The following is a 15852-nucleotide window of genomic DNA, read 5'->3' as shown; positions in this document are numbered from 1 at the left end:
GATGGTTTAAAGTACATGACGTAGCCTATATGCTGGCATTTGAGTTTTTTTAAATCCTGGATATCAGTTTTGGCCTCAAAGCTCTATTCTTGTGTTGTGAAGGTATGTGCATTTCTGTGTACTCTTTGTGTTCATTCTCACATTCATTCCTGGAAAAAAAAAAGGAACATTTAAAACATACAAAACATGACCCGGCCTGAAAATGTAGCACAATATCACTCCCTGGGCCAACAAAACATTAGCTCATCTTCTTCCACTTGTTTGCTATCTGCAGTCTGATCTGCAAGATCATAGGAAAAATCCTCTCAAACCTCTCACAGGAGGCCCCGGGGCCCCATAACGTGGTGTCTTACGTGCCTTTTCTCTGATACCTCCACAGTAGTCGGAGAGTGTTGATAGGTTTCGCTCATCAGTCAGGGATGCTTCTTCATTCAGTTGTATGACTCACACTTGCCTCGCTCAAGCTGCTCACTTTTTTCTGTAAGACTTGTTGCAGTTCAAGTTGTCATTAAAATGAATAAACACGTTATTATAAAGGCCTGATGGAAGCATTGGACATTTCAAAATTCAATTTCCTTACTCACTTATTTGCTTTATTTATTTACTATTTTTACTTATTGCTCTTCTTTAAGTTCGGCTAGGGTGCGTTCTCCAGACCCTGTACGTCCCCTACAATACAATGACAAAGAGTTCACACCCTGATTTGTCAACTAGGTGTCGTCAGCATTGATGAAAAGGGAGGATCTCATCAAAACAAAAGATGACGATTTTCCTGTCACACGCCTGCTGCCCTTCACGGACATGCACTTAATTGGTGACAAGTGCATTTTAACGGGGGAGACTGTTCTGAAGAAAGTTCTCAAGACTGTCGTCATGAAATAATCATACTTGGCATGTTGAATCTTTAATTAAAAAAGACTGTTCTTCTCTGTTGTGTCATGTTGATTATCTTCCATTTAGAAAAATTGCACCCTAAAAGGTTAGTAAACTCATGGTGCAAAAATTTATATTTTTTTCTTCATTTCTGTAATTTCTGTTAATTTCAGCAATGAATTCATCCTAAACATGCACTATACAACACAGTTTTCTAAATCTGTAGTATAACATTACCTGAGTGCCGGAGTGTAACCACAGCAAGGGTGTAGCAACATTGGTAGGGACCAGGGAAACAACAACCCCGCCACTCCTCCAAAACAAAGAGACTAGCTTTTCAATACTGTCAACTAAACAGTTTAGCATATGAGATCTGAATTTACATTCACAAATTCCCATGTGCAAATGTTGTATTGAATTTCCATATATGACATACATGTATGTATAAGTTAAATCATTTATGTATTTAAAGTGTAGCTTATGTATGTAAAAAACTGTGTTGTAATAAAGTTACATTTTACTGTGATTATTTCATGTATGTTATGAACTTATACCTTCATATAAACAGAGAATGTATATATATGTCATAATAATGTATCCTCTTATAGGTGACTCATGGTAACTTAAGTCTTAATTTAGGGACACATATGTCATATACATGTGTATATAAAAATGGCATAATGGCATAAATACATGTTATTCTAGGAAGGAATAGAACTGTCGAAAAAACGTCAGTATATTAAGACATAAAGGGTCATAAAGACGTCATATTGTGGTAAGAATGAAAACGACATAGCAAAGTAATGCATAAAATTACCAATAAACGTCATAGTATAGTATGGCATAAAATGTCAAAAAAAAACATCATAGTATATTAAGGCATAAAAGGTCATTGTAAGGTTTGGATGGTGGTGAACCCTTACAACCAGGATGAAGGCCAGCAGGATTGAGGTGCAAGCGTGATGGAGAACAGCATCAGTCACACAAGGATTTGTCTCAGAGCTCTGATTTTGGTTGACTGGTGACCATAGGCAAATTACAAAAAAAGTTCCAACAGCTCTTACATATATGTAGCAGAATGACTTGACAACAAAAGCAGTCTGGCTGGTGTTGCAGGGCGCAGTGGATGGCCGCAACAAAGGTGACATTCAACCTGACCCCCCTTCTCTGACACACTACCCTGCTTTCCCACCTGGCATAACTACCCATAGTCTCAAACATTACATAGTGAAGGGACCCTAAACACTACCACCATACATTTAGAATACCTATTTACAATTTAACCATACTGATATTTACATACACCAGATACACCGACTTTTGGCCTAACACAGATTAAATAAAATACGTAATAAACTAAAGAAATACAGAACAAAAGCCAAAGTTAACAAAAACCCCTCTACCCATTCCCCTCTCTCTTTCCTGCCCACTTGTTACAGCCTAACAAGGTAATTGACACCTGCTGAGTCCGGCGGCTGCATTCCCATGTGTGCCCTCCATGAAAACACGCCCCCGGAAGTAGACCTCAAAGAGAGAGTGATTAGTAGAGGTTCCCAAAATAAAAGCACAACATAACAAAAATGAACTTCCTGTATTAGTCAATGTGTGGTGTTTTTCAACTTAGTGAGGGGGATGCTTGCCAGCTCCCTCACAGTCATAAAAACGTCATAGTATGGTAAGGAATAAAACGACATAATAATATACAGCATAAAATTGCCAAAAAACGTCATAGTATAGTATAGCATAAAGCATCAAAAAAGACATCATAGTATATTAAGTCATAAAAGGTTATAAAACGTCATAGTATGGTAAGGCATCAAATGACATAGTATAGTATGGCATAAAACGTAAAAAAAAACATCATCGTATATTAAGTCATAAAATGATATAAAAACGTCATAGTATGGTATGGAATAAAATCACATAGTATAACAAGGCATAACATTTACAGAAAAACCTCATAGTATAAGTACTAAGTGGACCTTGAGCTTGGATTGTATCCTCAAATTAACAAAATTGTTTGTCCAATCTCTTTAGCCCTACAAGCAACATTTTCAGCAACTATATTTGATAAAATAAAGAAATGAAGAAAAGTAGTAATATATACTTGGAAAATTTGAATGTTGTTATAAAAGTTTCCAAAAAAAACGCATTGATCCAAAGTTGCAGATAGACTGAGGTCCATTCTTACAGTCTTCGTGTGTGTCATATGGGTTTTAGCCTACATTTTAGTCACCGATTTTAGTCTTGGTTGTTTTGTAGCAAAAACACATATCATTACCATTCGTACAAATAAATGCATAATTTACTTATATAGCTGCTAATAGCTAAAATAATGCTCAGAAGTACTTGAAATAATTTGGGTGTATTGTACCTTTAATAAGCATGCTGGAAACCCCGCCTCTTTCCTACTTCCCACTTCACCCCACCAGGCTTGGTTGATCAAGCCACGATACAATGATCGCTGGCTAAGTCCTCTCAGCCCTACTGCAGCTAGAATCGACTACTTTAGCCTGGGTGTACATTTCGGATGCTGTTGTGTTGTTATGTAGCTATCAAAAACACCAAATCATGCCCGGCAAGACAGCCGTTAAAATAATGTCTTTACCGTGAATACAGGCGCTCAAAGTTATCTGTTAAAAATTCGTGTACGGACTGAAAACGTCTCTAACCGTGTGGGCGGTGTGTTAGCTGGGTTGCGAGGAGTGTTTTGTGCTGATCTGAGGCCTTGTCGCAAACCCAACCGCTCAAAGTCTCATATAACCGTCCGGGATTTCATGTTCAGGTTTTTGGTTCAAATTTAGTGTTTTCCCGTCGGAAGATGGAAACTGATAAGTTCAACTATGTTTACAGCTGTGACTTGGACATCAACGTTCAACTTAAGATGTAAGTTTTCAACTTAATGCGCCGGATTTTGTCAAGCGGTCTAACTAATCTATCTTGTGACTTGACAGGATGTATGCTATGTTTGCTCTGAGTGTTTGTGTGTGCGCGCGCGTGCGTGTGTGTGTGTGTGTGTGTGTGTGTGTCTCGCGCCTCGTCTTCCATTGTTCCCATAACGTAAATCGTTACATGTTAGTCTGAAGACTTGGTTAAAGTTGAGTACGCAGGAGATGAATGTACTCTGATGTAATGATTTCTTTAGTGATGTGTGTGGAAGTAAGTTTATGTTTGTCTCACTGACTTTAATATAAGTTTTAAACGCTGCCATAACAGAATGTTTATCTATTGGATTTTAACTAAATGTGCCATTACAAATCCCAGTCTGGTGTGTTTAATGTTGTCTGATAGGTTACACTGGACTTGTCATTGGTCACACCAAAATATAAGGATATGCTGCTTTTCTCTTATTTATATGTTTGTCAACTGTACTTTGAAGATGTCACTTTATGCTCAACTGATTAATTGATTAATGAAGAGGACAAACCCTTGTCTTACTTACAGCTAGAAAAAAAGTATGCCACTCATCACATTTGTTAAGGTCTATCCAAAAATAGGCAGTGGTTTTTATTTCATAGCAAAATGACTGTATTTGTTATGTACTTATCAGAGTCGCAATAAAATTCTACCCATTAAAAGTAAACAGAATTCAGACTGTCCGGTAAACTGAAATCAACTGACTGAACCAGTTATCAGGATGTTTACTTTCTCCCCCATGACTCAGACAGCATGAGGATTTTGAAAGCACAATTGTGTCTTTATTAAAATCATGTGTGTAGCTCATGAGTCTAATTATTGCACAGTAATGATCAAATCAATTAAGCAGCTCTGAACTGTGGACAGTTTTTCTCTAATCTTATTATCTGACCGGGGCAATGTGAATGAGGCTGTCATCAGTGTCACAGCAAGAGTCGATTTTCATGAATGTCATGTAAAGTGCTGTGACTAATGATTATTTTCATTATGAATTAATCTGCTCAATCCTGTTTTAAATAAGAATACTTTGGAAAATGAAATCAGCTGAAAGTCCAGCCAATAAATAATACATTGTAAGAAGACGCTGTATAAAAACACACACCAACCTACCATGAATAAGTCTCTTAATGTGGATTTGTTTGTAAGAGGACGAGTTGTAGCACTCTTGATCACATCAACAAACAACCTATTTCTTTCTCCCTTTCTTTCTCTTCTGTCCTTCTGCAGAGGCAGTTTAGAAGGAAAACGAGAGCAGAAGAGCTACAAAGCGCTGCTTGAAGACCCCATGCTGCGGTTCTCTGGCCTCTACCAAGAGAACTGCTCGGACCTCTACGTCACCTGTCAGGTGTTTGCTGAAGGAAAGCCTCTCGCCTTGCCTGTTCGCACCTCATATAAAGCATTCAGCACACGTTGGAAGTGAGTAGTGTGCTTTCTCTCCTGGTCAGCTGTTGTCACTAATTCTCAATTTAGAAGAAGTAATGCAGTGTAGATTTTTGGAGTTTCACTGGAGCTGTTCAGCATCATGGTTTTTTAAATTTTATTCAAGTACATGTCAGTTGTTTTTTCTTCGTCATTTTTCTTTGTTGCATCAACTGAATAACTGACATGTCCCCAAAAATTCCATTAAAACATTTCTGTTTTAGAATATTTTCACAAACAAAAATTATTCCTCTGAATATACCCTATATTTTTCCCAATTTCCCTTCAATAATAGAGTTGCTCAGACTTTTTAGTTTGTCTTCTCACTCTCTGTCTATCTTTTATTCTCTCTGTTCACTCTCCTGCTGTCTTGCACAGCTGGAACGAGTGGCTGCGGCTGCCAGTCAAGTACCCAGACCTTCCCCAAAGTGCCCAGGTGGCTCTCACAGTGTGGGACATCTATGGGCCTGGCAGAGCTGTACCCGTGGGGGGCACCACTGTCACTCTATTTGGCAAATATGGGTGAGTCGTCGTGTTACACATGTACTGCATCTTGCTACCAGGTCGAAAGATCAGCTTTGACTTCATCTCACAGCTGCAAAGATGTGGAAATACACTGGTACGTAACTTTGAAACACCTCCTCCTGTCCTCTTCTAGTATGTTCCGGCAAGGGATGCATGACCTGAAGGTTTGGCCGGGCGTGGAGGGGGATGGAGGGGAGCCCACCACCACACCGGGACGCACCAGCAGCAGCCTGGCAGAGGACCAGATGGGCAGGCTCGCCAAGGTACAATATGTGTGTTGACAGGAGAACAGGGTTAAGGATTGGAGAGAGAGATTGGAGAGTTTAATGATGCAGGAGGAGGAGAAGGAGGGGGTACGACTGAAAGGATGAGGGAAAGAGGTAGGGTGGAGGGTGAAAAGGAAACATTGTGTGCGTTGGATAAAGAGAGAAACCCTCCGATGCAAAGCCCTGTCTAAACCATCATCTGTTCCAGGGCCCTGACCTGGAGGTACTCAGTGATGTGAGTACAAGTGGAGGAGTTAGTGTTGGCAATGCAGAATGTGTGTTGTGTACTGTATGTGTGTGAACAAGGCCTTGGCCAAAACGTATTTGCAGATAAATCTCAGTATCGTCTTTTCACTTGTATCACACAGCACTTACACAAGGATTACCACGTTAGGACAATTCAGACTGTGTCAGGAAAGTTAAATCGACCTCTGTATACTTCTTTCTTATATTAAATCCCTGTATGTGGTATAAACCCATACAAATACATTTTCAATCAGGTTTTGGTGTGAACACTTGTTGGTCAAGGAGTATGGCTGTGTTTTCGAAAGCATCACACACATCAGTTTTTAAGTTTTCTGCTGTTGCCATACGTTAGTGTATTTTGTGTAAGTGTGTGTGCATGGATTTCATGCGTATGTAGACACAAGAAAATCATATTTGTAAACTTGTTGCAGCTTTTTGGAATATTTAGAGGAGGGCATCAGGGAGTATATTTCATTTAACATCATCTGATTGGATTGGCTCTTTTTATTTATTTATTTATTTATTTGTTCATTTCATTCCTAAAACAGACTCACTGATTCCTCCATTTTTTATTAATCCTGAGTGCAGTTGACTTAATACGTCGAAGGTTGTTTCTCAGGCTGCTACCAGTTCATATGTTGTTTTAAAGAGTGAGTACTAATTCTAACCAGCTGAGTTGTGGGCTTCCTGTTCATGGCCAAGTGTGTGCTTACATTCCCGACACCCACACTGACTGATGAGTGGATTGGCTGCTGAGTGTGTGACCAGAGATGCTGGATTGGCTGCTGGCACTGAGTTTGTGCATGATTGGTGGAGCTGTTTGCACACCAGCCATCATACTGTGAGCACTTCTGCTGCAACAGAGCCTCAGTCTCAGTATCTTAAAATAATTTTTTTGTATTTTAGTAAGCCTTGTTCTTTTTCTGGCTTCCCTGCCGTCTTTCTTCCTCTCTTGTGTCCCTGCAGCTGACGAAGGCCCACCGACAGGGCCACATGGTGAAGGTGGACTGGCTGGACCGGCTGACCTTCAGAGAGATCGAGATGATCAACGAGGTGCGATGGTTTAACGGAGTCGGTTTTATATGTTGTAAGTGTATGTTGTCGTTTGAGTTTAATGTAAACGTCTTCTTCATGTGTGTTTTTCTGCAGAGTGAGAAACGCAGCTCTAACTTCATGTACCTCATGGTGGAGTTCCCCCGTGTCAAAACAAATGATAAGGAGTATAGCATTGTCTACTATGAAAAGGTATTTATTTATTTATAAGCATATAACAAGGTGCCTATTAACTAGATTATTCAGCAGGCAACTTTCTGTATTATAACACTGGCGATGGTATCAGCTGGTTCATGTACTGTACTCGACCCCCAATTCAGGATGGAGACGACACATCACCTGTTCTCACCAGCTGCGACATCGTCAAAGTTCCTGACCCACAGATGGGGATGGTGAGAGTGCAAACACATTTATGATGACTTTGATGTTGTTGGAAAAATACAAAGGAACTTGTGCACAGATTTAGACAAGATCATGGACATTTTGTATCATGGTTACACCCCCTATATATTGTATACCCTATGTTTTCTTTACATTTGTTCACAGGAGAACCTTGTGGAGAGCAAACATCACAAACTGGCTCGTAGCCTCCGCAGTGGGCCCTCAGATCACGACCTGAAGCCCAACGCTGCAACACGCGACCAGCTCAATGTGAGCAGCTAGCAGTTAATAAGCATACATGTCATTTTCATAGTTGAAGCTGCTTTTCAGAAGAAGGATATCGAGACATTTTAACTTTCAGATAAAGCTGTCAAACACTTGATGTTTGATCTGCCTTTACAGCTGAGTATCAGAACACATTTTTGAGACGGCACTCTTCCAGTTAGTTGCTATGAAGTTTGCATTTTTATTGAGTGTTCATCACTGAAACTGATCAGTCTGTGTGTCTGTTCGCACCAACAGATCATCGTGAGCTACCCTCCAACCAAGCAGCTGACCTCTGAAGAGCAGGACCTGGTGTGGAAGTTCAGATACTACCTCACCACACAGGAGAAGGTGGGTGTGTTGGTAGTTTCGTCTCTGCCATATTCAAGTGTACACAACTCTGTGTAACTTGGCAGCTTTCTCTCCGAGCATCACTAGCTCTAACAATCTCCTAGAGCCTGTAACTCTGTACGATCCTGCACACATTGAATGCTTCCTCCTCCTCTTGCTGCAGGCATTGACAAAGTTCCTCAAGTGTGTGAACTGGGATCTGCCCCAGGAGGCCAAGCAGGCTCTGGAGCTGCTGGGGAAGTGGAGACCCATGGATGTGGAGGACTCCCTGGAGCTGCTGTCGTCCCAGTTCACCAACCCGACGGTCAGACGCTACGCCGTGGCGAGGCTGCAGCAGGCGGACGATGAGGTAGGCGTTGATGGCCGAGAGGGGTCAGGAGGGTCAGTCCGTGTGAATAGAAGTTTTAGAAATGTTTTCATGAGTGGGTTGGGTGTTCAGACCTTGACTTAACTCACAAAAAGCATAAATTTAAGATTTGTTTTCAGTACTTTTTAAATTATTCACACTTGAACAGAAAAGAGGTTTAGAGCGACTTTGGAAAGAAACTCTTGTTGTACTCCCATCACTATAATTAATCCCATTTCCCGTCTCTAGGACTTGCTGATGTATCTTCTCCAGCTGGTTCAGGCGCTCAAATATGAGAACTTCAGTGATATTCAGGGAGGCCTGGAACCAGGCAGCAAGAGAGACAGCCAGGGACTTTCAGATGACTCGGCACTGGACAGGTCAGTATTTGGATGAGAAGTAAGAGCTACTCTGGCTGCGGATCATTAATAAGTCATCACTACTAGCAGCTTTGACAGAAGGAAAGCACATGTGGAGGTTTTCTTGTGGTTCAGTTGCTAAAAATGACACTGAGGGGCCTGAAACTTTTGTTCTACCTCCCACGCAATTTTTGTTTTTAACTGCCTGGATCTAAATTTATGTCAGACGCTCGCACCGGTCGGGAGAGTATTTGCTGCTTTGCAGAATTTGATTATTGTTCTTTCAGAGACCGTAATGAACTCTTTGGGTGTTGTGACGTTACTGGCAGATCCACAGCTCTGGCCAGAACCTCGGGCTGTCAGCTGGAGGCAGAGGACTGGAAATCTGCAACCGTGATGACCTAAAAATAAAAAATAGGAATGACCTTCACAGGCTAAAACTGTCTTTTTGAGGAAAAGCTCACCTGTGTTTTTAGACACCATGTTCCGCGACAGGTCAATCAATTCTGGTTCCTTTTTCCTCTTTGCGTAGTTCCCAGATTCTGTCCGGCACATCTGGGCCCTCCTCTGCTCCACAGAAAGCCAAGGAAGGAGCTGACAGCGAGAATCTGGAGGTAAAACTGTAACTGAAAATAAAACAGAGATGAGAGGAATTGTCCCATAGGGGAATGTGGCATTAATATATAAATCCCCTTATGGCAGATGGAGAAGCATCAATTCATGAAGTTAAATCAGGAGTGTTATTTGTGTTAGTCTGTCGTGATGAGAGTGTGATGAAACAACACTGTGTGTGTGTCTCTTTGTAGCAAGACCTGTGTACGTTCCTCATCTCCCGTGCTTGCAAGAACTCTACACTTGCCAACTACTTGTACTGGTGAGTTGGTTTTTTTTAGATCTGAAGAACAAAAGCAGCTTAGTTTGTTTTGTGTTTTTTTTTTTTACTACTGAGAATGTGTTTGTGTTCATGCGTCTCTCAGGTATGTGATTGTGGAGTGTGAGGATCAGGACACTCAGCAGAGAGATCCAAAGACCCACGAGATGTACCTGAACGTCATGAGGAGGTTCAGTCAGGCTTTACTTAAGGTCAGCAGTCTGATATCAAACTGACTTATCTTCATTTCAGACTTCCTGTGTCTCACTTCCACTTCAGATCTTGACACTTCTTCTTCCCTTCAGGGTGATAAGAGTGTGAGGGTGATGCGGTCTCTGTTGGCTGCCCAGCAGACATTTGTGGACAGACTGGTGCAGCTGATGAAAGCTGTGCAAAGGGAGAGCGGAAATCGGAAGAAGAAGGTAATAACAGATACACAATCACATGTGACAGCTAATTAGAGCCTTTTTAATATTTTTGTTTCAATAAATTAGCAAATGTTTCTGCTACAGTCTGCTATAGCACACAATGCTAACTTTGTTTGTAGCGCTCAATCACACACGAACATTTCATTGACTCTGGCGGTCGGTCTCAACACTCTGATCCTGCTGAGTTGTGTTAACATCACGTCCCTCCCTGCGTGTCTGCAGACAGAGCGGCTGCAGGCTCTGCTGGCCGACAACGAGAAGGTGAATCTGTCAGAGATCGAGCCAATTCCTCTTCCTCTGGAGCCTCAGATCAAGATCAGAGGCATCGTCCCTGAGACAGCTACACTCTTCAAGGTACTGGAAACTTTGTCCTCATGAGTCACTTTCTCATCACTTCTTCGACTGAGCGATCCTTAAATACAGATTCAAGGCTCTGGTACTTTTCTTAACCTGTAGAGTTAATGGCTCTCAGATCTTATATCGTTTATAGTCTATCACTGGCTGATAAAACATCTGTGAAAATGATCTGTCATTATTGGAACATTTGAAAAGACATTTACTGTGTTGACTGTCTATTTTAATCTTCAGTAAGCTTCAGCTTTGTCTTGACTAAAACCGTTATCTGTGTGACGCATTGTTTATGTGTCTGTGTGTGTGTGTGTGTGTGTGTCAGAGTGCTCTCATGCCAGCCAAGCTGATCTTCAAGGCTGAGGATGGAGCCATGTACCCAGTCATCTTCAAACACGGAGACGACCTGAGACAGGACCAGCTCATCCTGCAGATCATCTCACTTATGGACAAAGTAAAAAATACTTTTATCTTAGTTTACAGGGTTTCTTTCTACTATAAAAAAAAAAACATCATTTCACCTGGCAAATTGGTGAATGTGTTGGATCATGCAGCTGCTTTGATCTTTGAACCGCAGGATTATTTCTCAGGCTTGACAAAACCGAATTTCCAAAAGATCCGTTTTTAAATCAGTATAACAGAAAACAGCTGTTACTCTTTTTTTAAAAATGCTGTAAAAATATTCAATTTGAATAAAAACTTTTGTACATTTTGTCTTCAGCTTCTGAGGAAAGAGAATCTGGACCTGAAGTTGACACCTTACAAAGTTTTGGCCACCAGCACCAAGCACGGTAAGATCACTCATTACTCTCTGGTAGAAAACAGACTCCTCTTAAAAACAATAAATACGGTAAAACAGATTTTATTTGACATAAACTACTTTTTTGAAGGAAATCTGACAAACTGCAACAGGTATTTTAGATACCGACAGAATAATAAAGAAAAAGCAAAAGAATTTTTTTCTTGTTCCAGGTTTTATGCAGTTTGTCCAGTCTGTTCCTGTTGCTGAAGTCCTCGCTACTGAAGGCAACATCCAGGTGAGCGGTCTCCCTCTCCGTCACACTGCAGGTAACTGACAGACAAAAACATTCTCTCCTTTTTTACTCACATAATTTGTTTGAACAGAGCTTCTTCAGGAAGCATGCACCGAGTGAGAAAGGACCGTACGGCATCAGCTCCGAGGTGATGGACACCTACGTCAAGAGCTGCGGTGAGACAGTGTTTTTGTCACTTGTAAGAGATCTGAGCTCAGTCTGTTGGATTGCTCAACCTGCAGAGCACGTGAATTGATCCGATGTCTCTCACTGTGTCCTTCCAGCTGGTTACTGTGTCATCACCTACATCCTGGGCGTAGGAGACAGACATCTCGACAATCTGCTGCTGACGAAGACTGGTGAGGCAAACATGTTGATTCTCTCACACCGTGTGTAATTAAACAAGTTCACTGAACAGCTTTTAAGAATCTTCTCTCCTTCCTACAGGGAAGCTGTTCCACATCGACTTCGGCTACATCCTGGGCAGAGACCCCAAACCGCTGCCTCCACCCATGAAGCTGAGTAAAGAGATGGTGGAGGGGATGGGAGGCATGCAGAGCGAGCAGTACCAGGAGTTCAGGAAGCAGTGCTACACCGCCTTCCTGCACCTCAGGAGGTGGGAGCTCAGACACACACACATTACTCCTGTCATTTATTCTCTTGTTGAACTCTAGTCTCAAACTGTGAGTGTGCACTAAGACTTATTTTTACTTTACCACCACATATACATTGATTTCCTTTCTTTAAAGCAGCTACTGGTGTCAAATTATATCATTAGAGCATGAAACAAACTTGCTTGAGAGAAAGAATTAAAAAAACATCCCTCCTCCATATCTTCAGATACTCCAACCTGATCCTGAATCTGTTCTCTCTCATGGTGGACGCCAATATTCCTGACATCGCTCTGGAGCCCGACAAGACCGTTAAGAAAGTAAGTTTGCCGTTACCTTTACCTGAATAGGAAACGGGTGGTGGGGCACTCAGACTCCAAATCTCACAGAGTTTAAAACAGAAATAATTCACATTTATTTGAATAAATTTATTTCTGCTACAGCATTTGTTAAAATCCAGACATTTAGAGATTTTTTTTTTTTTTTTTTTTTTTTTTAAAGATTTGTTTTAAAATCCAGACATTTAGACACCAACTTCAAATAGTTGTAGAGATGAAAACCTGTTAGTTATGGCCGCCATTAAATATTCACAGGTATAGACATTCAGGTCGTTCCCACTCATTTTCACTTAGAGCTGCCAAAGTGCAAATTTGCCCAGTGCACTGATGAGTTTTGTCAGACACATATGTTGTTAAATATTTTTGCCTCCAGGTGCAGGATAAGTTTCGACTGGACTTGTCGGATGAGGAGGCGGTTCATTACATGCAGAGTCTGATCGATGAGAGCGTGGGCGCTTTGTTTGCTGCTGTGGTCGAGCAGATACACAAGTTTGCTCAGGTGAGGGAACACCAACACACGACACACTTCGAACACGCAGATGATTCTAAGGTTGAGGGGAGTTTGTCTGATCACATCACAGCAGAAAAGTACAACACTGATGTTACTGAATAATTTACTTCATACTTAAATCTCTGCTGCTCATTTGCCAAAGTGTTCCATACGTTTTAATCGATCAATGCTGCTGAACTGCTTCGCCTTCAGTACAAGAAACCTTTAAATTCACATCTGTTTGCTCATAGTTTACAACATTTTCAAATCTTGACGAGTAAGCAACCAATAAGTGAGATTACCACACTATAACAGAACTCATTAAAATATAGCTAAGCTGATTTTCACTCTGCAACAAACTGAACTGTAACCAGTGTAAGAGAAGTATAAAAACACATCTACCAATGTAAAAACTTGGGGTGTTTTGGAAACTGATCATCAGTAGTGATTTGAAATAAACAGGCTAAAACATTCAACAGCAGCTCTTGTAATGTAATGTATTTTATACAGTTTAATATTTGTATAATTATAGACAATAATATTAAAGATTAAGATATTGGTTTAAAGATTTGAGCGTGGTATTGATAATTTCATCTACGTTTTAACACTGATTTGCTTTCTTGGCCCTTTAAAAGTGAGCAGCTGATGTAACTCTCTGTTCTCTCTTCAGTACTGGCGCAGATGAGCAGAGACTTCTGAGACGAGGATGAACTGGATCGAACTTTTGCAGAAGGAACACGTGATCGTACGGCTCTGACCCGACTGATGCTGCGTTTGTGTGTGTGTGTGTGTGTGTGTGTGTGTGTGTGAGAGAGAGAGGACGAAGCAAAGAAACCCAATGACACTGTTAAAAAGGCCAAGAATGCACTGCCAACCTTTACTGCAAGATGGCTAAACAAGGACAAGGATGTCTTTGTTTGCTTATGTATATATCATGTATATTAATTATTAAATGAATGAATGAAATGTTCGGCCAAATAAAAGACTGTTGATACAACTAAACGAACTGTTCGTCTGTGGTTTTTACTTCTTTCTGAAGCGGTGTGTATTTTTTTTCATCATTTTAGCCCAAAAGAAGTGCTGCCATGCAGCGTTTATGGCGCACAACACGTTTCTTAAATTGAGCACTGCTGACCATCTGTGGATGGTCACACTGTCGACGCTGGGGGTAGAAACAAAGCTGAACCCCCAGAGGGTTGATGAGTCACCGAGCGAGTGACTAAGCATTTCCTGCCAGACACAGAGAGACGATAAAGACAAGTCTGCGCAAGTGATGTAAGAGCAAGATACACATTTCTGTCAAGTTTCTCTGGTGTCATATACAGCTGCTGATTAGAGTAAGAAAAACTTTTCATTGATGCCAACACTGTAAACATACATCAGCTTTGACTACTGGTCGATTTCATGTCTTAAATGCAGCACAAAAGAATCCAATCACCTGGCAAATTAACAGATTCATTCAAATGTTTTGGTAGAAAATTACACCACTGCAGTTACTGTGGGAGGGAAACTAGACTGATATGGGAATGAATGAGAAATACATTGAAGAGCAGTGTTTGGAAAGCAGGACTGATGGGTCATGATGCAGGATATTAACGAAAGGATAAGTTCAGATTCATCCTACAAGGCATCAAAATGCTAAGAGGCTTGTAAAGGCTCAGAAACATAAAAACCTCAAACACTTCACCTCATTTCAAACCTGTTCTCACTTCTAGTTTCATGATATATAATGAATGAATTGCTTCAAACAAAAATGTTAAATTCTCTAAGGTTTACATTCAGTTTTCAAATGCACACAACGACTTGTTCAGTAACATTAATAAACTCCACAAGGAAAAAGACCGAAGCACAATTCACTCATGAGCTCTGTATTAGCCTTACTTCATTAATCTGATATCAACATAAGAGAACTATGATTTGCTGACCTTGGTACACTGAGATAATGAAAGTTTCGGTTATGTAAACGTCCTCCTGCACATGATTAATATAAAAAGAATTAGCTGTTCGCACAAAACTCATGATCTGGTAAAAAAAACAAAAACAAAAACATGATAGTAATTATAATAAGACAATAAAAAAGCCAAGGTATGCTATAACACACTGCAGTCGCTCTACAGGACAGTGCATGCCAACACACACACACACACACACACACACACACACACACCTCTGGAGATTTTCAGAAAAGTTGCTGCAAAACGCAGAAAAAGAAAAATAAAAAAAGTCAACCGTGTCCCGCTTCTGGATGCTGGAGAGAACAGCAGCTCCACTGTTGTGTAGTCAGGTGCTCATTCACACGAGCCAACTTCTTGCTTCATACATTAATCATCTCTCCACGACGTAAGCAGTGTGTTTATTAATAAAAGCCATGCCACTGGCTTGTGCGTGGAGCCTTGGACAACCCCCCAGGTCTCTGTGGACTCTGGAAAAGGTAGAAGGGGAGACAAACAATGCTGGACGGCCAAACCTCCAAGGCTCCCCAATGTTGCGGAAAGAATGCAACACCAGCAAAACAGAAGGCAGAAAAGCGAGATGTCAAGATGTTCCTGGTTTTCGTGCAGGAGGCAGAATGTGGTGTCAGTCACGGACAAGAGGCAGCGCAGCTCCGATGGGGCAACTGTGAGTCAGAAACATTTCAGAGCAGTGAATGACAGGAACAACTACCCTTTGTTATCACTTTGGTGGGGGGAGGAGAAAGCAGCATGAAGGAGCTTGTTGGCTGTATGTGATGGT

General features: G+C 41.0%; 2 protein-coding genes across 3 annotated transcripts in view; one reads left to right on the top strand and one right to left on the bottom strand.

Moving 5' to 3' along the window:
* Positions 1 to 3377: 3377 nt before the first annotated feature.
* pik3c3 (phosphatidylinositol 3-kinase, catalytic subunit type 3) lies at positions 3378 to 14121 on the top strand. Of its 2 annotated transcripts, XM_023396817.2 has the most exons (26): positions 3378 to 3759; positions 5017 to 5205; positions 5587 to 5730; positions 5867 to 5996; positions 6208 to 6234; positions 7212 to 7298; positions 7395 to 7490; positions 7619 to 7690; positions 7845 to 7949; positions 8202 to 8294; positions 8458 to 8643; positions 8890 to 9020; positions 9532 to 9613; positions 9806 to 9873; positions 9977 to 10082; positions 10176 to 10292; positions 10521 to 10652; positions 10972 to 11100; positions 11368 to 11437; positions 11619 to 11683; positions 11772 to 11856; positions 11965 to 12039; positions 12128 to 12296; positions 12521 to 12611; positions 13003 to 13128; positions 13790 to 14121. In XM_023396817.2, the coding sequence occupies exons 1-26, from the start codon at positions 3695 to 3697 to the stop codon at positions 13802 to 13804; spliced, it is 2655 nt and encodes an 884-aa protein (XP_023252585.1). In that variant the 5' UTR covers positions 3378 to 3694; the 3' UTR covers positions 13805 to 14121. The 2 variants fall into 2 exon arrangements, with proteins under 2 accessions (XP_023252585.1, XP_023252586.1); XM_023396818.2 differs by lacking the exon at positions 6208 to 6234.
* Positions 14122 to 14971: 850 nt separating this feature from the next.
* LOC147817251 (uncharacterized) overlaps positions 14972 to 15852 on the bottom strand; it is a 6066-nt gene continuing 5185 nt past the window's right edge. The window contains exon 8 of the mRNA XM_087171265.1: positions 14972 to 15736. The gene's annotated coding sequence lies outside the window, so the exon portion shown is untranslated. The remainder of the gene's footprint in view (positions 15737 to 15852) is intronic.

This window comes from Seriola lalandi, unplaced genomic scaffold (assembly GCF_002814215.2).
Source record: "Seriola lalandi dorsalis isolate HSWRI2012SDOR001 ecotype SW California unplaced genomic scaffold, Sedor1 jcf7180002054983, whole genome shotgun sequence".
In the NCBI taxonomy this organism is placed as follows: Eukaryota; Metazoa; Chordata; class Actinopteri; order Carangiformes; family Carangidae; genus Seriola; species Seriola lalandi.
The sequence above is the reverse complement of the archived record's forward strand: the minus strand, read 5'-3'. Positions and strand labels throughout refer to the sequence as shown.

What these genes read in the sequence shown, in the direction of transcription:
- pik3c3 (XM_023396817.2), top strand. Translation starts at nt 3,695, where the DNA reads ATGGAAACTGATAAGTTCAACTATGTTTACAGCTGTGACTTGGACATC. An exon ending in AGATCGAGATGATCAACGAG is followed by an intron (nt 7,299 to 7,394) that starts GTGCGATGGTTT and finishes GTTTTTCTGCAG; the next exon opens with AGTGAGAAACGCAGCTCTAA. An exon ending in CTACTGAAGGCAACATCCAG is followed by an intron (nt 11,684 to 11,771) that starts GTGAGCGGTCTC and finishes TTGTTTGAACAG; the next exon opens with AGCTTCTTCAGGAAGCATGC.